The sequence below is a fragment of the Olea europaea genome, unplaced genomic scaffold (assembly GCF_002742605.1).
Source record: "Olea europaea var. sylvestris unplaced genomic scaffold, O_europaea_v1 scaffold372, whole genome shotgun sequence".
NCBI classification, from domain to species: Eukaryota; Viridiplantae; Streptophyta; class Magnoliopsida; order Lamiales; family Oleaceae; genus Olea; species Olea europaea.
Genome location: NW_019256525.1, coordinates 179,115 through 204,687, shown reverse-complemented (window position 1 = coordinate 204,687; position 25,573 = coordinate 179,115). Strand labels below are relative to the sequence as shown.

Sequence of the window (25,573 nt, the reverse complement as noted above, 5' to 3'; positions counted from 1 at the left end):
GGAACTCTTCTAAAAAGTCTAATACTATATAAAAATCAATGGAGGATGAGGAAAAGTGTTCTACAACTTGATAATTTGGGCAAGAAGTTTATCTTAGTACAATATTCATCAACTTTTCTACGTTTTAATTCAAAACTCGATGATGTGCTCAATTATTATTCTTTGTTTTTTTCTTCATCCATTACGAGTAGCTAAACTTTTGTGTTAGTAGGGGCGGAGCCCATTCAGGACCAGTACGGGCATATGCCCGCCCGCACTGAACTTCTGGGCCCAACCAAAATTCCAACCCCCCTTTTTTTGAGCTAGCGCTCACACATTGGTAATTCCCAAAACCAAAAGTGAAAAAGGTATGCCAGCACTGAACTTCTAGGCCCAACCAAAATTCCAACCCCCTTTTTTTAAGCTAGAGCCCACACATTGGTAATGCCCAAAACCAAAAGTGAAAAAGCCCAAATTTCCAATGCCATTCAGGATTCATTAATCCAATACATTTCGTTCCAACCCATTCAATATTCATAATTCATTCTTCCCAAGTTCCACTTCCACTCTTCTCTCTCCGTTGGCCTCGACTTTGTACTTCTCGATCTGCCACTCAGCCGCTTAGGGAAGATTCCACATTTCTGCCGGCCTTCAACGTTCGAGCCCTAGATGCAGTACCTTCAAGCCCTTGAACTTCTCTAGATGCGACAGCCGACAGCAGTCCTTCGAATCTACATTTCCACGATTCAACAGCAGAAGAAGAAGGTGAAGCCCCTTAACTCTGATTCCTAAACCGCACTCAAGTTCTTCTTAACTTTTCTTCTGTTAATTACTTATTTTGCTTTGTGTTTTGTGTACTGTTGTGATTTTTTCTTTTGAACATATGAAATTACTTTTGAATTGCTTGAAGTCTTGAATTGTTGTTAAATTACTTTTGAATTGCTCTTTAAATTAGACTTAGAAGCCCCAGGCTTGTGAAGTCCTCGAGCCTAATTCGATGAATACTGAAGCCTGCTCAAGTCTCTATGTACTCTGTGAGTTTGCTTACTCTATCTCTGTGATTGAAGCCTACTTCCATTCCATATTGCTAAATGCTAATGCTGCCTCTCTATGACTATGAAAGCATTTTATAATTCTGTGACTGTGAAATGCTAATTGCTTACTCTGTGAATTGATTCCAGACTTTCTAGTAATTATTGCTATTTGAATTGCACTGTGAATTGAAAACATTTTTAAATCTTAATAGCTATAATGTTTAAATACAGAGATGAAATGAAAAGATTCTTTCAAAGAAAATGAATACGATTTCTATTGATTGAATTTCCTATTATGGATGGCAGGAGGGCCGGGTGGCTTTGAAGGTCATTTTTAGTATTGTTTTATATTTTTATCATCATTACATCTATGACTAAAAACTCAATGTTCGGCATGGACAAAATTGTGCCCGCACTGAACGCCAATCCTTGCTCCGCCCCTGTGTGTTAGGACAAACAATGTAATTTATTGAGACTCTTTAATTCAATTTTCAAGATCTTAGTTCTCAAATTCACGTGTTGATTTTATTTATAGTGTTTTATGCATGAATTACTTGGCCAATAGTTCATTGATCTTGTACATATATTACGAGTCGAGAAACGAGTTTTAGGTTTAGACCACGCTATAAATTTTGGGAACTAGTATAAAAGTGTAGAGATGTCTTTTCTAGTTAATGCGGTCGTTATATAAATTTCTAGAGATTTAAGGTGTTTAACTAAGGTATATCTAGATTCACATAAAAATATGAAATTGATTTAGTTTAATAAAATTAATTTGAACTCGAGAGAGGTAAATTAAATACATTAGAAGAATTCGACTGACCATTACATTATGTTATGAGTCTTGATTAGAGGATTAAAGGTGATTGGTAAATAAAATTGTGTACCCTAATATATCCTTCAAATTTAAAAACTTGATTCAATTTTCTTGTGCATCCAATAACAATCAAGTTAGTATAATTAGATCAACAATTTCAAATTATAAATTGTTTTCTTCAAATAGAAGTAAAAATTATAAACTATTAAGATATAATAGTCCTTGTGGGAACGACTATTCGAACTCAAATATTTACTATATTACTTTTTCGATATTGTAAACTTGCGATAAGAAAAATGTAACAGAGAGAATTGTGTAGTAGATTTAGAGATGTGAGGGTCCTTGGACTAAATGCTCCTATTTGCCCAACATGATGGTTGCGTTTTGCAGAGATAAGTTCCTTCGATATCTAAGTTCTTTTGAAATTCACGTGTGACTGATGGTTTTATCGTATTGTCTAGGCTTTGTTCAACGACCACCTCACTATCAATTTTGCCCTGCGGGACCTTTCGTTGCGACCATGGTTATTTGAACTCTCTCTTTCATGATACGGTGGTCGACCAAGCCATATCATTAGCCCCATGATCACAGATGAATCACATTCTTTGTTAAGCACTTTTTCTCAGCACAGACGGTCTAGCATTATCGCAGTACATTATCCATGCAACACTACCACATCATCCGTTGTGTGGGCAAGTCAACTGGTTTTGCAACTTCATGAATATCCATGATTTTGACATCTTGTCTTCTACTTGCAGTTCTTAGCCTAGGTCAATAATCACATTGGTCTAGGTTGCCATGTTGATAATTTGCATTAGCTCAGGATTTGAGCGAGAAGGATGAAGAGTCTTCTCAAATTTCGGATGAAGAATTTCTAGTAATTTGATTTATTTCCGTTTTGCATTTAGATACTTGCTCTATCCTATAAGATTGTGAATTTAAAAGGAGTCAACATAATTTCTTGTGTGATGGACAAAGTGCAATTTGTGCAAATTTAGTGACCATTTGAAATTCATAGTACAGTGAATAAAGCATGGTAATGAACAAAATTTTAATGTGTAATGAAATAATTAACTTTTTTAGACATGACAATCACGATTTCTTATTTAGCTATTTTAACTCTTTCAATGTACCACATCAAATTATGTCTATTCACATAGACTTTCCATAAAACGATAACTTTGTGGGTGATGAATGGAATGCAATTAAAAGGTTCAACGATCATTTGATAGCAATTCAAAATCGTGCGACTAAAGCGATGAACAAAATTCAAATTGTAGTAAAATAATGATTTCTCCCCTTATCACTCCAACAACCACACCCTCAAACTCAAAACCACTACTATCCCAAGACTCCCACCTGCAAAAACTACCAGTCATTACCACCTCCTCAAAGATCTTTCGAACCGTTTATGTGATTAACAAAAGAAATAAGGGAAATTTCACAACACACAGTACATCACATGAACACCTTGTATAAACATCAAAAATTCACTGTCGAATTCATTCCTGATTTAATCATTTGATAATTGAAATACACAATACAATTCGAGTACATTTTCTATTAATCTACTCCACTCTTTATTCATTTCATCTAATTTCGAATTCGCTTCACAGAAAATCAGACAGAGTAAAAAGTGTTTTTTCCTTCATTTTTTCCTTTAGATTTAGCCATGGATGCAATTGCACAGAATCATTCTACACCTGAAATCACCATTTTTGGCAAATTTACTTGCCGACGACCAACCAATCAATATAAGAATTTGTTGGAGTTATAGAAAGGAAGTAGCAGAATATGAAAATTTGTTTAAGTAATGGATCTGCAGAATTGAGAGAATTTACTCATTGTATTCATTCACTTGTATTTTCACTATACAATTCGGCCAGTATTATAGCAAGGAAGCAAAAGAATATTCTCTAAATTAGTTACAATCAACTGTAAGGTATAATAAAAAAGAAGAAGGAAGTATATACAAAGGGATGCCAGATAACCAACTGGATTCTCAGCTTTTTTCATTTATCTTCGAGAAACTTCAGTGCTAGTGCTTTCAATGTGCCATTCCAGCTCATCATCCATGTCAACCAATGATGCTTACTGGACTTGCTGACTTGTATTTTCTGATAACCCCCCGCAAGATGGAGAGTAGATGTCTTCTACTCCCATCTTGAGTAGATGAGAATAAAGACTTGTACAAGACAATGCCTTGGTTAAGAGATCTGCAACTTGTTTATCGTTACTGATATGTTCTGTGACTATGCTCCCAACCTGGATCTTGTCTCGAATGAGATGGTAATCAAGCTCAATGTGCTTGGTCCTCTCATGAAAAATAGGATTTGAAGAAATGTAAAGTGCTGCTTTATTATCACAGAACATGGTTTTTACTTGTGGATGTTTGATTCGTAAGTCATGGAGAAGATATCTTAGTAAAGTCAATTCGCAACACAGATTCGCCATTACCCAGTACTCTACCTCTGTAGATGATCTAGACACAACTCTTTGCTTCTTAGACTTCCAAGATACCAAAGAAGATCTTATGAAAACGCAATACCCACTGACCAATCTCCTTGTATCCTGGCAAGCTCCCCAATCTGAGTCACAATAACCCACTAATTGCAAAGTTGATTGTGATGAGTATAACAAACCTTGCCTTGGTACGCATTTTATGTATCTTAAATTTTATGAGCTGCATTAAGATGGGGCAATCTTGGACTATCCATAAATTGACTTAGCAATTGCATTGAGTATGCTAAGTCAAGTCTTGTAATAGTCAAATACAACAATCTCCCAATCAGCCATCTGTAGATTGATGGTTCAGGGATAAGTTCTCCCTGATCTTTAGAGAGTTTCATGTTTTGGTCCAGAGGAATACAAGCCGGTGCTGTACCAATTTTGCCCGTGTCCATAAGGATGCCCAAAGCATATTTCCTTTGGCATATGTGTATGCCCCTATCGATCTTACTATCTCAATGCCAAGGAAATATTTCAGCTGCCACAGATCTTTAATTCTAAATTTGTCATGTAGAGAAGTTTTGAGGGCATTGATAGAGTCCAAACAACTATCTGCCACAATGATATCATCAACATATACTAAGATGACAGTGAAAGAATTTTCTGTGGCTTTTGTGAATAAACTATAGTCTGCCTTGGATTGTGTGTATCCTTGTTCAATGATGAAGTTAGACAACTTAAGAATACCATTGCCTGGATGCTTGCTTAAGACCATATAGGCTTTTCTTCAATTTACAAACCTTTGATCCATTAGCATTGGGACATCTGAAGGGAGCTGCATATAAACTTCTTCTTCTAAATCACCATGCAAGAAGGCATTGTTTACATGAAATTGGTATAGATGCCATCCTTTAATGGTTGCAAAAGCTAACAAAGTTCTAACAATAACCAGTTTTGCCACAGGAGAAAATGTTTCATGGTAATCAAGTTCTTCTTGTTGTGTATAGCCCTTAGCAACTAGCCTGGCTTTGTATCTTTCTATGGTTCCATTTACATTAAACTTTATTTTATACACCAATTTATAGCCTCTAGCTTCTTTACCAAAAGGTAAATAAGTGATAATCAAATTGTCATTAAGTTCAAGAGCATCTATTTCAGCTTTCATGGCTCTACACCACTTGGGTGATTCTAAGGTTTCTTTAAAATTTCTTAGTTCTGTGTGCGTGTTAATAGAGGGTACACAATCTTTGTGAGAAGTCGACAATTTATGATAGGACAAAGTAGCTTCTAAAGGAAAAGGCTTACCTGGTAAAATGTTGTCCTTTCTCTTTTCCAAGTTTTGTGATTGGGGAAGTGCAGTAGCTTGTTAGTAGACAAAGTCTTGTAAATGTGCAAGAGCTCTTTGAATCCTGCTTGATCTTCGAATAGGGGGTCATCCAAGGATTGGTTTTGACAAGACTCAATATTGTCTTGCGAGGGATAAGATAGACCAGAATTTGATAGATTAGAATTTGATTCAGGCAAGGATGCCGAAGTGTGAGCAATATCTGTGGAAGGAAAACTTGTTGGCTCGATTTAATCCAAATCCCTATAGGATTTATGGAAATCAGATTTGAATTATTAACTTGCTCAAATTCAGGAATATTTCTTGTTGATTGATGATGATCTAAAATGATGATGGGAGTTTGAAAGATAGAGTTTTGAATTGGATAATTATCTGTTCTTACTTTAAAAAGAAAAACATTTTCATGAAAGATCAAATTTCTCGTTATGAAAACTTTTCTCGTCTCTAATTCCATCAATTCGTAACCCTTGATTCCAAAAGAATATCCCAAAAATATACATTTTCTGGCTCTTGAATCAAACTTGTGTCTCCCATTCATTAAAGTGGTGGTAAATGAAAGACACCCAAAGACCTTTAGATAACTATAATTTGGTTTGGAAGAGCATTTCAAAAGGAGTTTTGTGATCCAAGAGGGGGATGGGAGTTCTGTTTATGAGATATGCAACTGTGAGGACACAATCAGTCCAAAATTTTAAAGGCAGTCCACTCTAAAATCTCGAGGCTCTCGCCACACTTAGTATATGCTGGTGTTTTCTCTCGACGATAGCATTTTGTTGTGGCGTTTCCACACATGTTCTTTGATGAATGATTCTGTTTCAAATTAAGTTTCAATCATAGAACAAAAACCTCGTAAAATAGTACCAGCATCAGATTTCAATTTTAAAACATACACCCAAGTACATCTACTGAAATCATCCACTATAGTTAAGAAGTATCGAAAACCATCATAACTAATCTCGTTACATTGTCCCCATAAGTCACAGTGCAGGAGATCAAAACGTTTCTCAGATTTATATGTACTAGGAAAAAATGGTAGTTTTTGCTGCTTGGCTAGAGGGCAGATCAAACATGGATTTTTTGTAACTTTTGGAATGTGGTTTGGCTATTCTAACTTGAAGTAACTAGAGTTTCCTAACCTATAGTGCCAAAGATCAAAGTCTTCAGCATTATTAGAGATAGTGGAAGCAAACATAAGCAATTTTTGAGCTAACTTTTCTACTAAAGCATGTGGGAAAACTTCTTGTCATAGTAGGTGATACAAGTCTTGCCTTACTTCATCCATTCCAGTCATTATCCAAGTTGAAAGGTCCTATACGAAGCATAAATCAAAGAGGAAAATGAGACAAGAGTTCATGCTTTGTGCGATTTTCCTAGCTGATATAAGATTGAAAGAAAATGTAGGTACACAAAACACATTGTCAAGGATTAAAGATTTCGAAAATTCAACTGTTCTAATATGGGTGATTGGAACCACTTCACCATTAGGGAAAGCAACTGAGTATGAGGTCTCAGCTTTGATTTTGGAAAAATATGATGTAGAACAAATCATGTGGTCCGTTGCCCCTGTATCTAAGATCTAAGGGGCATCAAGCATGTTAGGTAGTTTATTGCTATGAGCAGAAAAGCACAGAGATGTACCAGAAACTTTTGGCATCCCACCGTCATTGGGATGAGATGGAATGATGGAGTGAGCTTGATTTGCTAATGGTGTGTAAGTCTGAGAGTTTTGTGATTTTAGCAAAGACATAAGCTGAATATATTGCTCTTGGGTTAAGGACATTTGAGCTTTATCACTTACTTGCTCTTGGCCAGTACATAATAGTTCAGTGGTTGGTTGGCAAGAGATGTTGTGGGCTTACTTCGATTTTCTGAACTGTGGCCTGGTGGATACCCATGTAACATTTATCTATGGAATGGCCTGGCATTTGACAATAAGCACACGTTAGTTTATTTGGATTGGCCTTGAAGTACCTTTCAAGGGAATGACTGGCCATCTTGCAATGAGTACAGTCATACTTGTCCTTCCTTTGTCCAGATGAGTTCCTCCCCCTATCTCTAAAGTACCCTTTCACCAGAAGTGCCATAGATTCAGTCACAGTACCATCAAAAGAAATCTGCCTTTTCTTTTCTTCTTGTTTCACAATAGCATATACTTCATTTAAACTAGGAAAGGGTTTAATCAATAGAATTTGTGCCTTAAGTGCCTTTTAGGAGTCATTCAACCCCATCAAGAACTTCATGACCCAGTCCCTTTGCTGGTTACTGATCACAATCTTTAAACCACGGCAAGAACAATTAGGTACAAACTCATAATTCATTGATTCATCCAAAAGAGTTTTGAGCTGGGAGAAATAAACATTTACAGCATCTTGATTTTGAACTATAGCAGTTATATCTTACTTGATTTTGTATATTATTGGGGCATTATGTTGTGCAAAACGTTGTTCTAACTCTATTCATAAGTGATTGGCTGTTTCTGCATATACAGTACTGCACTTAATGTCCAATGACATAGTGTTTTGAAGCCAGGTGATTACATTGTCATTACACCATAAACAATGTTCTACGAGAGGATCATTTGGATCAGTTGGCTCACAAATGCTCCCATCAATGAAACCCAACTTGTTTTTTATCCTAAGTGCTCTCTTCATCGACCTTGCCCAATGATAGTAGTTGTTTGCATCAAGCTAATGAGTCACCAGTATGGCACCATTGACATCACTACTGCTAATATAGTAGGGATTGCTTGGTGATATAGGGTCATGAGGTGTTGCTTCTCTTTCACCAGAGGAGCTGGAGTCAGTTTGGGATTTTGAGGAGGATTTTCAGTAGCATTTGGACTTGTGGAGTCGGTTTCTGCCATCAAGTTGGCTCTGATACCATATAAGAATTTGCTAGAGTTATAGAAATGAAGTTGTAGAATATGAAAATTTGTTTAAGTAATGGATCTGCAGAATTGAGAGAATTTTCTCATTGTATTCATTCACTTGTATTTTCACTAGACAATTCAGCCAGTATTCATAGCAAGGAAGCAAAATAATATTCTCTAAATTAGTTACAACCAACTGTAAAGAATAATAAAAAAGAAAAAGGAAGTATATACAAAGGGATGTCAGATAACCAACTGGATTCTCGGCTTTTTTCATTTATCTTCCAGAAACTTCAGTGCTGGTGCTTTCAATGTGTCATTCCAGCTCATCATCCATGTCAACCAGTGGTGCTTACTGGACTTGCTGACTTGTATTTTCTGATAATCGACGATCATCTCAAAGAATCCTTAAATATGCATTTCGAAATGTTGTTACAATGGCCATTGCCAAAGAGCGAAGACCACATCAGATTCTAAGCTTACTAAACTCCACTATCCTTCAAAGTCGGTAATGGAGAAATGGTGTCATATAAGCTAGTAAAAAATCCTTCGACGATAAGTCCCTTCGAAAAGTAATTTGTCATTTATTCTCATAATTCACATTGGGGGATTTGACAAAAAGATCATATATAAGTGGTTGTTTAAATATAAGATATTTTTTTTATTTCAAAGAGTGAACCCTTAAAATTATACAATTCTTCAAATTAATATTTTTATTAAATGAATTTAAAGTATTTCAAATTTTAATAAAAAAATAATAATATAATAATTTGGAGGAAAAACAATAAAAATAATAATTTTTCTGAGAAGTAGGAAATTTAAGCATTAAAAATAAAGAATCCGCTGAAGTATTTCTAAATTTTTACTCTGTAAATTATAAAATATGTTCTTTAAAAATAGGGAGTATAATTGATGGTTGCTAATGGATAGGAGGGTGACGGCTGTTCGTGTGGTCCTTTGGGAAAAAAGACCTATTTTTTTTTTTTTACAAGATTGGGGACTTCTTTTACAATTTTCCCTCTATTTGTTTATATATTTATTTATTTTATTTAGGTGGTTCTCTCTACATTTTTTTTTAAGTGAGGGGGAATTTAGTCGCGAATTTAATGGCAAAAATTTTCCCTCAAAATAATTAAAATGAGTTTTTTTTTTAAAGAAATTTGAAATAGTGAATTTTCGTAGAATGTATGGTTAAAAAATAAGAAAAAATTTTGAATTTACGTATATAATATTTTAATGTGAACATGTGTAATTGAAAATGAGTTCAAAAAATAAAGAATTTTATTTTAATGATTGTTAAACATGTACTTACAATTAAGCCTCCGTTTGACAAGCATTATTTTGAAAAAATGAAGTTTTGAATAATGTTTTTCAGGAAAATGTGTAATTAAAAATTAGAAAAATACTTTGAGTTTACATGCAAAATATTTTACTTTATGAATATGTAATTGAAAATGAGTACGTAAAAAAATGAGTTCAAATAAAGATTTTCAATCAGGGGCTAAGTCAAAGGTTGGAATGTCTGATGATAAAAAGATTGAGGATAGATTAATAATATATTGTATAAGTTGGGGATGAAAGTGCTAATTTCCCATAAAATTCTTGGGTTCTGGATAATCTCTCTGTCTTAATCAGAATACCAGGAAAAGTCCACTCTTTTGGTTAATGGATTAACGTTTTATTTGTTAAATATTTGGTTGGTGGGTTCTCGCTTTCTTTGTTACACTCAGCCATTACTGTCATTGATAGCAACCCTTTCAATCAGAACTTCTACTGCTGCGATTGTTTTGAAAGGAAGAGCTGGCCAGTCAAATCTGAGTGTAAAAGAAATTGGATTTAGGAGGGAGAGGAATCTGGTGTTTTCCGTACTTCAGGCTGCCTAGTTAAAGAATCAATTAGCCCGGGATTGTAGAATTTAATCGGAGAAGATATGGCCTATGCCGCCGTAGTTTTGCTGATGCGGGATCTAGAAGAACTCTTACATTCCCAGGCACATCCCATTCCCATTGGTCTAAAGAAAGAACACATTGAATCTCTTCACAAGGAAGTTAGCTTATTGCAAGTATCCCTCAAGGATTCACAAGAGAAAATGTATGATCATGATGTGAAAAGTTTGGAGAAACGGATAGGTGATGCGGCTTACCGTGCTGCAGATTTCATTGATTCTCACGTGTACATCAGCTATATCCGGAATGCTGATATTCCGGAAAGAAAGATCGAGTATAGTCGGATTTCCTTGATCGCCCACCAAAACTTTTCTCAGATAATTAAAGAGATCGAGTTGATCAAGTTAGAGGCCTTGAAACTTTTTGATAAACAGATCTGTGATACAGAAGTTCTGCCTCATGGAAATTCTTCAGTTCAAGACTCGTCACCAAGTTCTCTAAATGCAGAGGACAGGCTTGTGGGCATTGATAATGACATCAAAGCACTGCTTCATCGACTTACAGGATTTCCATCCCATCGCAAAGTTATTCCAATCACCGGCATGGGTGGCATAGGTAAGACGACTCTTGCTGGAAGAATTTACAATGATCCGATTATCATTCATCACTTTTATGTTCGTGCATGGATCACTGTGTCTCAAGGATATAATCTATCTCTATCATATCGAATGAGAGAAATGTTGTTGGGAATTTTAAGATGTTTCACCAATATCACAGATGAAATTTGCAAAAAGACTAATGAAGAATTAGGTGAAAAACTGTACAAAACGTTGAAAGGTATGAGATATCTGATTGTGTTGGATGATTTGTGGGATGTCAAGGCCTGGGATTTCCTTAAACAATTTTTACCAGATGATGTGATTGGAAGCCGAATACTATTGACTAGTCGGCACACTGAGGTAGCTGTTTATATCAGTTCTAAGAGTTCTGCTCATCGCATGCATTTCCTGAGAGATGCTGAAAGTTGGGAGCTTTTGGAGAGTAAGTTGTTTGCTAAAGAAAGCTGCCCTCCTGAATTGGTCGAAATGGGCAAGCGAATTGCAGAAAGATGTCAAGGGCTACCACTAGCTATTGTTGTAGTTGCAGGGCTCCTGAGCAATGTGAGCAGAACACTGGACTGCTGGAAGAGAATTGCAGAGACTGTACTATCTCTTGTTGCTGAAAAACCACAGCACTGCACGGATATTCTTGCATTAAGTTACAATTACTTGCCTAATCCTTTGAAACCATGCTTCCTTTATATGGGAGCTTTCCCGCTAGACTATGAAATCCCAGTATCAAGACTCATATGGCTGTGGATAGCCGAAGGGTTTATTCAGCCAGTAGGAGGGAAACGTCTGGAAGAGGTAGCAGAGGATTACTTGGAGGATCTAGTAGGCAGAAATCTGATTTTAGTTGGAAAAAGAAGGTCTAACGGTAGAATAAAAACTTGCCACATTCATGATCTTCTGCGCGACGTATGCTTGAGAGAATCCATGAACCAAAACTTTTTACAGGTAATAAAGCGTTATGCTCCAATCCCTCAAATGGAATCAATTTATCCTCGGCGTATTAGTCTCCATGCGAGTATCCTCCACTATTACTACTCAATGGGTTCACAGCCACTCACTCGTTCTTTTTTGTGCTTTGATGTCAACAAAATTCTGCCAGACATATTTCTGCTGGAATTCTTGGTTCAAGTAGACTTCAAATTGCTCGTGGTATTGGATATTATGCTTCTGCGTTCTAATCATTTTCCCATTGAAGTAGTTGATTTGGTTCATTTGAGGTATTTGGCACTCTCCACAAATTCTGAGCTTCCTGGATCAATATCCAAACTTCAGAACCTACAAACTTTGATTATTGATCACATTTGGGAGGGCCAGTACCTGCCAAGAGAAATATGGAGCATGTCACAGCTGAGGCATATCCACTTGAAAAGGGGATGCTATTTTCCACTCCCTTATAGCTGGGGAATTGAGAGCAGCTTAACAAACCTGCAAACACTATCTACATTAATAGGACCTGTCAGTTGTTCTAAGGAAGTTTATGCCCGGATGCCACGGCTAAGGAAATTGGAAATTTATGCTACTGAAACTGACTTTGGTACCGAGTGGATCTCGGAGTGCTTAAGGAATCTTGTCTGTTTAAATGATCTTGAAACATTGAAATGTAATTTTCTCTACCGACCGAGAATGCATCGGCTTCCAGAGCAGAATGTATTCCCTTCAAACCTGAAGAAGTTTACCTTAAGTGGGAGCTATTTGCCATGGGAAGATATGAAAATTCTTGGCATGTTACCCAACCTTGAGGTGCTTAAACTCAGATCCTTTGCATTTGACGGAGATAAGTGGTCACCGGTTGAAGGAGGGTTTCTCCGACTAAAGCTCTTGGTAATAGAGAATTCAGATCCTGACAACTGGGATGCAGATGAATCCCATTTTCCACGACTTCAGCGCCTCGTCCTAAAGGAATGTACCCGCCTCAGAGAAATTCCTGAAGGTATTGGGGAAATTCGGACAATGCAACTGATTGAAATACATGACTGTAGCTTTAGTGTTGTAATGTCTGCAAGGAAAATACAGGAACAACAAGAGGTGATGGGAAATGATGAGTTGAGTGTCCAGATAAGCTGGGGAGGTTATCATTCACAGAGTGATCTCCCTATTGATTATCGTCATTCACATGGCTGGTAAACCATTTTCTTGATTTACAATGAGGAAATTCTTGTAATATCCAGCTTCAGTTTGTACTCTGACCAATGCAGGATGACTAATGAAGGCATAGAAGTTGGACACTGGCCAGTTTTTTTTCTTTAAAGAAAGAAATGAAGCTAGCTGAAGCCTGAGAGGACAGATTAGACTATTGTAATGTAGGTAGTACCTCCAATTTTACACTTTTTTGCTGTATTATTCTTCTCCTTACTGTATATATAAAAATAAAAAAATTGCATTTCAACATTTCATTTTCATTTGTGTAGTTACAAGGGCTAAATATGCTTACGACATGTTTCGTAAGCTAGACCACATGTGCAATTTGAATGTAGATAATCAAGTATTAATTCTTGAAAATTCAGAGGTCAAGGTAAAGGGTGATGAAATCAAGATAACAACTCAGATCATCTCCAAGAGGCTCGAGAGAGCAAAAACCACTCTCTATTATTTAATGTCCAATTATTGCATTTAATACATTACAAATTCAATATTATACAATTAAATTATTCAAATTACATTTAAATTGATGAGTTATTAACATATAAAAAAAATTATGTTAATTAAGATATAAGAAGAAATTATCAAATGTACATTGAAAAAAATAAAATAAAGAGTCAAAATAAGGAGTTTGTTCGAGTGGTTAAAAAAATTACTCTCTAAATTTAAAAATGTTCTATATTATACATAAGATGCTCTTTATAAATAAAGAGTGTTTTGAGGATACTCATAGTATGAACATTACAATAATTGGTAATAATGGATTATGGAATTTTTATACAATGAATATCAAAGCATAGAGAATCCATTTATGATGATCATGTAACAAATATTTCTTCCCCATTTAACAATACATTACTTAAAAATGTGTTTTTTCTAGGATGTCTTACATATAAATCTTCAGAGAATTAATTATTATTGTGCTACATTGCCTACAAATTTTTTCTACCTACAGATGATTGTGACGAAGTATGATTGAATTAAAATTTCACAACCAACTAAAAAAAATAAAATCCCCTCCTCCTACCTGCTTCCCCGCTTTTTTTCTTTTTGCCATCTCACTAATCTGTGAAAGAATCTGTAAATGATTAAGTACGACAATAATTTTTCAATTAATGATTACATTAACTTTCAGAACAGCAAGACCGATCAGCTGAAATTTGCAAAGTCGAATGTTGTGCTTAGTATGTTATGGGCATTTAACAATTCGTCAATTAGTCATGCTTGAACCGGTAGATATAAGAAAACACGCATACGGGGAAACGTTAACATATTCATAGCCTCCACGTAAAATTCATCTCCGACGACAGGTTAAAAAAAAAAAAAAAAAAAAAAAAAACCCCTCTCAAGCAACAGATCCCAACAGAATGTTTAAGACTACGAATTACGCCCAAGACAAGGAAGCTGAAAAGTAGAATGTCCTAAAGTCGGTTAGGAGCACTCAGATGTACAGCTTCTTCCCAGACAATGAGGTCAAGAACATCATTCAAATGCTTCAGTTTTCTTCGAGACAGCAATTACATTGAAGTTAACTGATTCAGGATTTTTCAGAATCATCTGTTGAATAACTTTGGCTGCATCCTGTAAGAAAATAGTAGACATCCAATTGTCAAAATAGTCACTAAGAAAATTAATATTACAGGGAAGAACAGCAAACAAATGGGAAACACTCCCGAATGAGTAGCCTCGAGGTTCAATGTTGTAAATGCTGTTACAATATACTTCTGCCAATTTTTGTCTTTTTCATGTTGATTATTAAATTTTAGGCCAACTTGGTCACTCCATCCATAACTGTAATGTGGCAGTCTGTTTGCCAACTTGACAGCACGTAAGCTTTTGCAAGACAATAATGCTGAACTGCCAGAAGAAAACCGCCAGAAGGGGTGAGGGTCGTGGGTCCTGCTTGAATATAAAAATGCCGACCTCCCCATTTTTGTGTTGTCCGGTCATCCCTTCTGTTAGGGCTTCTGGTGCTGTAGCACGTTCCTTTGCAAGAGTCACAAAATGGTCATGATCCAATTGTAAAAATGTTTTAAGTGATCCAATTGGAAGAAAGTTTATAAGTATAGAAACCTACTTGGAACAAAATAAATTTTAGCGACCAACATGACATTTTGCTAAAAATTCAGTGACGCTTGTTGACCCGTCCCTTCTTAGTACAAACAAAATAATTGTCAACTGTAAGTCTGGGAAAACTAGTGCGAGACAACCAAAGGAAGCTTGTTTACAGGTAAAAAAAAATTTTCCTAAACCCAGCAAAGTAGCAGGTTTCAAGTGCCCGAGAACACGTCCAGACACAATCACAAATGTCCACTGTCAAATCATTTGAATTCGTTTAATGCTTAAGATTCCATGACATCAGTGTTACTGATTTTGCCTGCATATTTTGATGAATCATTTTTGTTGCACTACTGAATGTTCTTTTCCTAGCCATTTTTCTTTAATAACCAGATTTAAAAGAATATGACCCAAAAGAATTTGTTGGGAGGGGGGGGGGGGGGGGGGAAAGCTCTTCAAATATTTTAGTTCACAGGTTAATTTCACAAACGGATCCACTCCCATCTAACCCTCACAGATGAAGAAAATTACCAGTAATAAGGTGCTTGGAGAGCATGCGCCGTGTGAAATTGGCCCTGCCTTCCTTCCATCAAGCTCATATAGTTGTCCTGTAAATAACAAGTTTATGATATATATATTTATCTTGATGGTAAATTTGCTCTAAATAAAGAACTAAACAATTGATGTAAAGGTGGATTCAATTCTGCTAAACAGAAGTAGATGAGCATAGGCAAGCATCAGATTCACTTGGAAAAAAAACAAGATCAAAGTTGCACTTTTATTAAGTCTTCCACCCATGTCTATGCTAGAATGTATTAAACCTGATAATGCATTTAATTTTAAATCAGCAGCAGAGACACAGGAGGATGTGGGCAGCGATTGCCCCCCTTGATATAATTTTCTGATTGTATGGGATATATCTGGACTGGGAGTCTACACTCAAGTTTGCATTATCAATTTTCTATTATAAATAACTCATGAAACTTAATTGTTCAACGTTAATTCAACCAGCTAGAAAATATTTGTTTCTCGTTGACACAGGATATCTTCCTGTGTCTCTCTCAAACACACACACACACACACATGTCTTGGTGTAGCAAATTTACTAAATTCCAAAGTTTACTGCTCCAAGATTGAAACAAGAACGTCTTTGTCAAAAGATCTCTCTTCCTCAATCCTGTATGTACACGTGCACCCTATTATCTCCTGTGATTCTTTATACATTGCTGAGCGTGCATTAGTCTTGGAATATGACACGGAAATAATATAGCTAACCAAATGGCAACTAAAAGATATAGCATTTGATTGAAATAGATGAAATTATACTGGAAATTTCATCTTGAAGCACATTATTTGATTAATCGTTCCATGCCTAGACATATTCAAGATACTACTGCCATCAAATCATGGTTCTTGCATTGGAGCACCTGCATGTTAAACTTGTATTCACTTTGTCTTCTCTTCCAACTTTTACTAAGATCATTAGATTGACAGTGCGGACAAATCAGATCATCCCGACTCCCAACTCCTTCCTCCCCACCACGGTTGATATCCTGACTCCAGTACTCTTGTAAACAAACATGCAACAAGTAGACAAAAGGACAGTTTCCTCCCTTGTTGCTTTTTCATCCCACGTGTAAGTAATCTCAAGCACACGTCAGTATCCGAATTAATATCTTTTTGAACAGTCAAGAATAAACACAGTTGAACAGTCAAGAATAAACACAGTATCAAAATGAAGCTCAAGAAAAACTTCCAAAAACCAAAAAAAATGAATTAACACAAGATAGGATCGTAAAAATCATTACTAATCTGAAAGCCTCAAAGTACAGCAGAAAATTGAATACACGATAAATTGAACGGGTAAGGTACAAAACTTCCATAATATCAATGTAACACATAAGAGAATGCGCAGATGAATGTAGTCATACTAAAATATATAAAACTAGAAATGAGACCATAAACCATCAAACGGAGATGGGGGCAATCGAGGATAAAATAAGGGAATATGTCTTAAATGATTGAGAAGAGATTAAGAAGGTCACATTAGCAAAGAGTTCTAAAATACAGTACAGAACTAGAGAAGAGGACAACGTAGCAAAATTAAAATAGATAGAGATTGTCCAAAATATTTAATCCTTTCACAGGTGATAAATGGAATGACAAAAAATGAATCCTGCAGTAGTTGTCCTCAATTCTATGAGAATAAAACTTACCTTCTTGTTACTGTTGTCGAATACAAAAAACACGTTCAAGCTCAAAAACCTATTAGGAAAGCACTAATCTTGCACAATTTCTCTCATGCAACATGATGCCATTATCAGATAAACTAGATCCCAAATGCTCATCTATAGATCACCATTTTCCTCATACAATAGTTATTACTTCACATTAACAAATGGAGTAACTACTCCTATTTGAAATTCCCTATAATTATATATCACAATCACTGCACTTGCAAGGGGAGAGGAGAAGAGAGAGCAACAGACTTACCATCTACACATGTGAAGCAGATGAAGTGTGCGTCTACATTATCTGAAGCCTGTAAAGAGAAACAGATGAGATCACAAATTTCCCACCACTCATGGGAAAAAAAATAATAACTTGATAAACTAAATTGATTGAATAACAAGATCATGACCAAATTTTTTATACCACTCAAATTGACAATAAGAAAATTCATAAAGATGGCCAAAATTTTGAAAACAGGTTTACTATACTTCATTCATCAAATCGCTCCTTGAGCTGTACTGAAACATTAAGGAACCACTTACCATGATTGATTATTATATGCTACTATCAGTTCTAGGTGGAATGATGAACACAAGAACCCAGATAAAAGAAGAAGAAGAAAAAACAAATCATTGTACAGCTTTACTCCCATTAGGGTAAGGTCATGGAGTCTGAGATATCAACCATGGGCATACTGCATAGGTCTTGGTTCCAATATCAGCTCTGGGCATGCAGAAATATTTATACGTTTCTCTTTCATCTTGTTTCATGCCTATATCCGTCCACTACAACCAGAGACTAAACTATATTAAATTAGCAATGGAAGAAAACAGATGTCTTAGGATTGTTCAACTCCAAACGCCACAAATTACTAGTTAGATAAGATCCTAGGCATCAACCTGGCAAATCAACTGCACTAGTTTGAGAATTGAAGCATCGAGTCAACATGAACAAAGGGTACAAAATTACGTTGGAAACGAAATGCAATTTGACGCTAAAAAATGCTATACATTTTCATGGCAAAAAATTATAAATCTAATCTTTTGAGATGTTTCTCAAAATTTAAAAGCAGATTAAGAAGCCAATATATGAATGTGCAAGTCTTGAACAACCAGAGTTCTAGTTGATAGTTATTATGCCCCTGTTTGATAGGGATTAAAATTAGATTTTTAGTAGATTTTGATAAAAGTTTTTGAAATGTGTGTTGAAAAGTCGTGGAACACACGAAATATGTGGTTAAAATTGATTGTTTGACTTTGACTTAAATTAAAATATGATCAAATCAGTACCAAAAAGGGCCCATATAACATGCATAATAGGCTGACCATATTGAATTTGCAATGTTATAACGCTCCGATTCCATTGAAGAACAGCATATACAAGCTATAATCAGCTTATCTTCCACAAAGAAGCTTGGAATATCATGTCAGAAAAAAAAAAATGAAAACCTAAATTACTTTCTTTTGACTACATTTACTATACATTGTAGAATTACCAAGTAATCTGTCAATAACTAAGTTTCTAAAACCTAACCTCTGTTTCACCAGCAGTAGCTGCAACTGAATGAGCAACTTCCATTTCTCTGTCATTTTCAAGGAATGCAGCACGCTGCAAGATAATTATATTCTGGGATATTTAGAAAGACACCAAAGCAAACCATATGACTCGAAACCAAACACTGATTACAGTAAGGTTCAAGAAAAATTGACCTCTGAAGGATCCATGTTTGCAGTGGACTTGAAGAATCTGTCTAGAAACGATCCTTCAACTGAAACAATAAGCAAATAGGTGTGAATGAAAACCTTGATGTGATAGATTCAGTAGGGACATTAATAATTGCTGAAATTATTTGAAGATACCCAACAGCAATAGTAAGCATGCATGAAAGAAGTAGAATCTGAACTTCAGCTGAAAGAACTCTAACAAATGTAATCCTATCCCTGGCCTGTTTAACTTCTTTGACCTCACTTTTAAACCAAGTTCAGTGATTATTACTGCCCCATATTTATCTTTTTCCCTTTCTGTATATAAAATTTTTATCTCTGTATTGCTAATTCTTTCAACATTTCTCCGGCCCATTTGGTCCTTCAACTCAATAAACCAAAATCCTACCACCAGTCATTATTAATATCAAAAGCTCAACAAACGGAAAATTTTTCCATGCAATCAGCTATTCAAGAGATGGAAACATCTTCAGCATTACATGAACTCCCAACTTAATAAAAATTAATATAAAGCATCAGAATACTTACCAAGTTTTATCTCATTAGTGATATTCCCAACAGCATGAAGGAGCCCAATGGTTCCACAGGCATTGCCTACAGTTTGCTTCATAAAGTAAGCTCCTCCACTAAGCTCCTGTAGGCAGACTATCATGAATATTGAATAGTTGCAATTTAAATTCATAAAATGAAGAGAAGAAGGACCAATTGTATGACCAATGAAATCCGATTCACAGTTATTGAGTCATGTTATGTGAAAAATTACTAGAAAACCATTATGCAAATAATATATTACAAGTTAGCTTTAATATAATTGACATAAAAGTCATCATCTATTATCAATGCACACCAAGGGTGTATTCAATGCATACCAAGGGTACCTAAAAAATTTTGAATAACCCAACGAGATAAAATAATAAATTGAAAGTCAATGAGTTGAGGAAACCAATGTTTCCAAAACTATGAGATATCCCAAATCCTGTAATGTCTGTGATAAACTGGAGAATATTTGGCTTCTTGATTGCTTCATATATTCTCAGAATAGGACATTCATAGCATGCATGAACAGGCAATCATGAGTGTGTCCACGAGCGCACACTTGAAAAAATACATTGTTATAATCAAGTAAATACACTTTGGATAAATTTCACCATTAATATTATCAACTGAATTTATTTTATTCTATTTGACATTCTATCAGTATAGAGCCACATTGGCACAACACAAACAAAATACCGAGAAGTAAAAAAGAAACAGTTGAAGTACAAATCTTGTCATTGTAGACTATAGTCAAAAGAAAGCCAACTTGATGTATGGTATTTTTTGACACTGTAATTTTAAGTGTAATGTTGTTTTTAATTAAAAGTAAACATTGACATGGAAAAAAATTATGAACAAGTTGCAAAAACCATCTATGAAGACCTAAATGTTGCACATATAAATATCATGCGATCATAATACAAAACACTTAATGAACATCAGATCAAGTACATAATCTAGATTTGGCAGATGACTATAAAATAAGTCCAGCAAACTTTTCCATGATAGTCATATGGTCATCTTTGGAAGACTGAAGTGTCTCAAATTAAGGAGCATGCAAACCTCATCCAAAATTTGAAAATACATTTAGGCCTTTTGGCCCCCCCATTCTAAAACTCATTTTTCTTCAAACTCATTTTCAACACATTCTCCCAATTAAATAATTTTGCATGTAAACCGAAAACTTTTCCAATTTTTTAACAACACATTGTCCAACAAAAATCTCCACCAAACAGGGCTTAGTTTACTCGGAGCTAGCTTCCCAAAAACCTTATAGTAAGGCAGGTAATCCTATGCCTCGACTAATCCACAACCACTATTGAAGCTTACTACACCGATGGGATTGTTGATCTTGGATCAACCTCATGGACGATTGCTCGCTTCTTCTAGCACGGAACAGAGACTGACCTAGGTAGTTTCTTCCTGGCCTCTAAAGCTTAGGCTAAGGAATAGAGTATGGGGGAGGACACCACTGGCGGTAAAATTGGAACCCATGTTGAAATGGAATTGAGATTAAGATTTGAGATTGGAAAGGAAGGGAAATGCATTTGGATTCTAATTGTGATGTTTGGAATACAAGTAAAGGATGGAATAGGCTTGTTACTCTTTTTACCCTTAGGTTGCATTTGGTGCACCATATTAGATCATTTAAAGAATCTAGTATAAAACTAAGATGGATAATAGTAGGTGGATGATATCACGGTGGATTAAGGTCTAGTCAAAATTGTCAACCATATATGCTTTCAGACGGGATATAAGATAACTAGTATAAAATAACATTTTTACTAAAAAATCAAATAATATTATCAACATTCATTTGTCGTACCATTTGTCTACTCTATTATTCTACTAATTTTCTATGCGATCTAATAGTGTGCTAACCGCAACCTCAATATTTTCAGAAAAATAAGGGAAACTAGTAATACAATGTCTGACAATTAACAACCGAAAACAGGTCAAACCCGATCATTTACTCTGGATTTTTGTTAACTTAAAATTTCTGGTCAAATCCTCCATATACTAATCTCATCTTGCAAATCCATGCGTATTGTCCTATTATCAACTCCAAAACCCATCAAATCGCATGAGTCCAAGCACAAAATCTTCCTATGAGCATCTAATACAAAAGAAATAGAAATGTATCATTCAAATAGTGAAATTAAATATAATAATAAAGTCAAACTCACCTTTATTTCACTATCTTGTTTTCTCCTCTCCTCTTCGCTCTGTAAAAACAAGAATCTTCATCTCAATATAAATATAAACACAATAAACATTGTAGTGCCGAAAGCAATCACCCTAAGGGATACAAAATTAAGAACCCACTGATATAGAAAGTTGCATTGCATGAGCATGTTGGGTAAGCTTGGAGAAAATTACTTTTTAGTTCCAAACATATTTTTAATAACTCACTCCTTTTCCTATTTTTCAGTTGGCTTGTTTTTTACTTATTTCGAATTTTAATCGATTAAAGAATTATAAATTTTAGAACTAACGTATTTAGTTATAACTCAGCCAAACAACTCTTTCACGAATTACCTCTGATGTTATAGGGTAGAGAAAAAGGACGGCGAGCACTGGCTTTGGAACCATTCCTAGAAGTTCTTCATCCAATCCATAAACATCAAAGCACTCTGCCTCGTCCGGTGGAACGCCGAGTCCCCAGAGAAACTGCAAATGACATTTCCTCAGATTTTTAATAATTTTATATATAAAAAGGAAGATCGATGGGAAATTGGATCAAACCTGGTTCATAACATCGGGATTAGCTTCAAGAGGAAGCCATCTCTTAGCTGATGGGCTTTCCGCCATTTTTTTTCTCTCTTTTTCAAGTGGTGTACCTTTTGGAATAAAAATGAAGAGTTTTTGTTTTGGAAGGACATGGGTTTGGAGAAATTTATAGAGTTAAAGCGAATTGTATTTGATTAGTGAAAGAAATTATTTTATTTTTTTTAAATTGTTCGATATATAAGGATGTAATTGTAGTTTGATTGAAATTTAAGGGTGTTTGATAGGCATTTATATGTAAAAATACATTTTAGAATAGTAAATTGATGTGAAATGTGTGATTGAGAAATAAGGAATTTTTTTTATTTATGTATAATATTATTTTAATAAAGAATATATGGTTGAAAAGAAAAGAGAGAAAAATACATTTTTAAAAAAATGACTACCAAACGGCTGAGGGGAATTGAATTACTTCTTCTACATTTTGACCAATTTAAAGTGAAACCCTGCTGTTTTTCCAGAATTTTCAAATTGGTCATTTGTATTTATTAAACACATCTATATGGGGGTAGTTTTTATATTGGCTAGATTATTGAGCCTATTTTTCACAATAGCCTTTCCTATTAAAAGTACTATTTTACCCTTACTAAAATTATTTGCAAAATCTATCTTATATCTTTAAAGATTTATCAATCAGGACCTATATCTATATTTTTCAATCTTTTGAGTACCTTTAAATATTCTTTATATTTTATTAATTCTTCAAAGATTATAGGTTGACCTTTCTTGCTTATATATCCTTTAAATAATCCTTCTAAAATTTCTTCTTGTATATTTCTATGTTTGGTTATGATATCTTCTACCTTTCTTATTTTTCTACTAATTCCTACAGGATCAAATCCTATATTATTTCTACAATTATAATCTATATTTCTATATATTTCTTCAATTTTTTCTTTTCCAACAGGAAATATATCATCAGATTTTTTATCTAATTTAAGTAAGAACGAAACATCTTTTTCATTTAGAAATAAAATAAGATTATTATCATCTTTAGTAGTGGAAGTAGATGCATGTGAATTGTTCATTAAAATAATTAAAGCATGAGCATGTAAAAACAAGTAAATAACTTACAGTAATCAAGTGGAAATAAACAGGCTTTCCCTCCAGTATGTTTTTATAGATGATTTGCATGTACTTAATCAATCTTCTGAATCAAGTAAAGATTTAAAATGTTTTTGAATTCATTTGGGTCCACAACTACTTCCGCAAAAGGCTTTTCAATTAAGGTTGCATTTCTCATTCTAGAGAACTAGCCGTGTTTCCACAGACGCTATCTCACAGTATCCAGAGTCTCTGTTTTCACCTCTATCCAAACTCTTTTCAGAATCAAGTTCCTACTTGGAACGAAATTTTAAAAGATAACTCACACACAAGGTGCTACAAATTTTTGTTAGAAAACTGCATTTTTCCCCTAAACCATTTATCAAATATGGGTACTTTGACATGGCTAACATCCATTCAAAATCAATGTTTTGAAAATCTTTTAAAATCTCTATCTGTACTGCCGAGGAATCATGAGAAACTTAACGAAATCCTTTTATGTAAGTTTTGTTGAACATAATAAACTTTACTTTGATACTCATAAATTGAAATTGTACATGCTTACAAACTATATTTACATACCTTTGGTACTCACCTTATGAAGTTTAGAACTCCATAAGTGATTACCTTATTCCACGCTTTCCTATCTTCAAGATGTCTAATATTTTTCTGAATACAAGTGGTGTATACAGATTACAAAAGATTTCTCTCAGATATGTTTTAAGAGATAAGCTATTTCGATCTCTCCTCCTTCTTCCTTCATGCCCCTTTTTATAGGAGATTTTGGAATCTTATCTTGGACAGGTGTTTTCCACCTTTCTTTGTTGGGTAGCTAGGCCATCTTTTCTCCACCGAATTTTTCCATTCTCTTCTTGCTAGTGGACCTCTCCTTTTGAAATTAGATGCCTTATCTTTTGAGTTTGTCTGCCACTTGTAACAATTGGTGGGTGAGTAGTCACAATAATGGAGACTTTTTCTTGCATTATTTCCTGCCTTCTAGTAGCCACAGTTTTTCTTTAATAAATTTCTTTATTAAAGTAGTGATAAAGGACTACTTTAGTCACCATCACTTTTCCATTTTTGAATCAAAGAATTCTGCAGGGAATTCTTCATCATTAAGAGATGCTTGACTCATATCTTCAATTACACAGTATTCACAATGGTGATCACTGTAATTCCAAAGTAATTTGCATAATTCTTTAGCCATATCTTCTGATCCATGCACTTGGTTGGATATAATTGCAGATAATAAATGATCGAGATAACAAATATCTTCTTCTTTGGTATCCATCCTTGCATTGGAATAGATAATATGATCTTCAGATGGATAAACCCATATTTTTTCTTTCTCAGTAATAATCTGAGTTACATGTTCAAATATCTCTTTATACCCTTTTGCTCGTCTGGAGGGCATCATATTTAAAATATCTTGATATCCATTTTTAACAACCTTTTGATTGGTTGGTAAAAAATGTTGATTTGTGATTCCCATTTTGATCACATGGAACGATGGATGCATATGTTCAAGAATAGGATCTCACTCTATGGTTGCTGAATGGAATCTGATATATATATTTGTTGTTTTAACAACTTCAGTATATCTTTTAATAGCTTTCCTGATGTTGGCTGGAAGTTGAGCTATTTCTTTGAGATCTTTACTAGGATATATACAAAGTATATTTCCTATTTCAAAACAATTTCGAACCCAGTTGGCTGGTGCTCCTGAATAAAAATTTATCTTATTGTATTTTGAATAGTGGAGAGTCTTCATCCACTTTCCAATCTCCAAATACCAATCTGATAAAATATTAAAAATAACAATAAAGAATGTTACTTCTTCATGGTTATCTTTTCTGGGAAATTTTGCTTCATGGCATATCTTGACAATATCTTTTGGATCTATCCTTTCAACAGAAAGTTTAGATTAAGTTTGGCTCTGTGAAGAGCTGCCTTCTCTTTTGATATCTTGAATATCTTTATTACTAGTAATAGGTTTGAGTATTCCCTGTAAAGGGGTTCCTATTACCTTCTTTTCTTTCCCTTTATCCTCGGGGAGAGCGCTA

The 25,573-nt window shown here is 34.8% G+C and overlaps 2 protein-coding genes and 1 long non-coding RNA gene across 5 annotated transcripts; 2 read left to right on the top strand and 1 right to left on the bottom strand.

Moving 5' to 3' along the window:
- Positions 1 to 498: 498 nt before the first annotated feature.
- LOC111386779 lies at positions 499 to 2,845 on the top strand. 2 transcript variants are annotated; one of them, XR_002701321.1, is made up of 3 exons: positions 499 to 744; positions 935 to 1,013; positions 1,320 to 1,524. It is a non-coding gene; the product is annotated as an uncharacterized LOC111386779 (long non-coding RNA). The 2 variants fall into 2 exon arrangements; XR_002701320.1 differs by lacking the exon at positions 1,320 to 1,524 and adding an exon at positions 2,292 to 2,845 and having other exon boundaries at positions 500 to 744.
- A 7,349-nt stretch (positions 2,846 to 10,194) lies between these two features.
- On the top strand, positions 10,195 to 13,488 carry LOC111386768 (putative late blight resistance protein homolog R1A-10). Its single transcript, XM_023011238.1, has 2 exons — positions 10,195 to 13,109; positions 13,185 to 13,488. Exons 1-2 carry the CDS (start codon positions 10,423 to 10,425, stop codon positions 13,234 to 13,236), a joined length of 2,739 nt encoding a protein of 912 aa, XP_022867006.1. The 5' UTR covers positions 10,195 to 10,422; the 3' UTR covers positions 13,237 to 13,488.
- Positions 13,489 to 14,363: 875 nt separating this feature from the next.
- LOC111386755 (ubiquitin carboxyl-terminal hydrolase 3) lies at positions 14,364 to 22,572 on the bottom strand. Of its 2 annotated transcripts, none has more exons than XM_023011221.1 (9): positions 22,425 to 22,572; positions 22,218 to 22,349; positions 21,866 to 21,904; positions 19,671 to 19,776; positions 19,128 to 19,186; positions 18,952 to 19,026; positions 17,680 to 17,728; positions 15,718 to 15,794; positions 14,364 to 14,709 (listed from the first exon to the last, which is right to left on the bottom strand). In XM_023011221.1, exons 1-9 carry the CDS (start codon positions 22,488 to 22,490, stop codon positions 14,611 to 14,613), a joined length of 702 nt encoding a protein of 233 aa, XP_022866989.1. In that variant the 5' UTR covers positions 22,491 to 22,572; the 3' UTR covers positions 14,364 to 14,610. The 2 variants fall into 2 exon arrangements, with proteins under 2 accessions (XP_022866989.1, XP_022866988.1); XM_023011220.1 differs by lacking the exon at positions 14,364 to 14,709 and adding an exon at positions 14,735 to 15,114.
- Between the last annotated feature and the right edge of the window lie 3,001 nt (positions 22,573 to 25,573).

Coding starts and splice junctions, on each gene's coding strand:
- LOC111386768 (XM_023011238.1), top strand. CDS start 10,423: ATGGCCTATGCCGCCGTAGTTTTGCTGATGCGGGATCTAGAAGAACTC. Junction 13,110..13,184: donor TATCGTCATTCACATGGCTG/GTAAACCATTTT, acceptor TGACCAATGCAG/GATGACTAATGAAGGCATAG.
- LOC111386755 (XM_023011220.1), bottom strand. CDS start 22,490: ATGGCGGAAAGCCCATCAGCTAAGAGATGGCTTCCTCTTGAAGCTAAT. Junction 21,905..22,217: donor TCTACCCTATAACATCAGAG/GTAATTCGTGAA, acceptor TTGTTTTTACAG/AGCGAAGAGGAGAGGAGAAA. Junction 19,187..19,670: donor CACTAATGAGATAAAACTTG/GTAAGTATTCTG, acceptor TTATTGTTTCAG/TTGAAGGATCGTTTCTAGAC.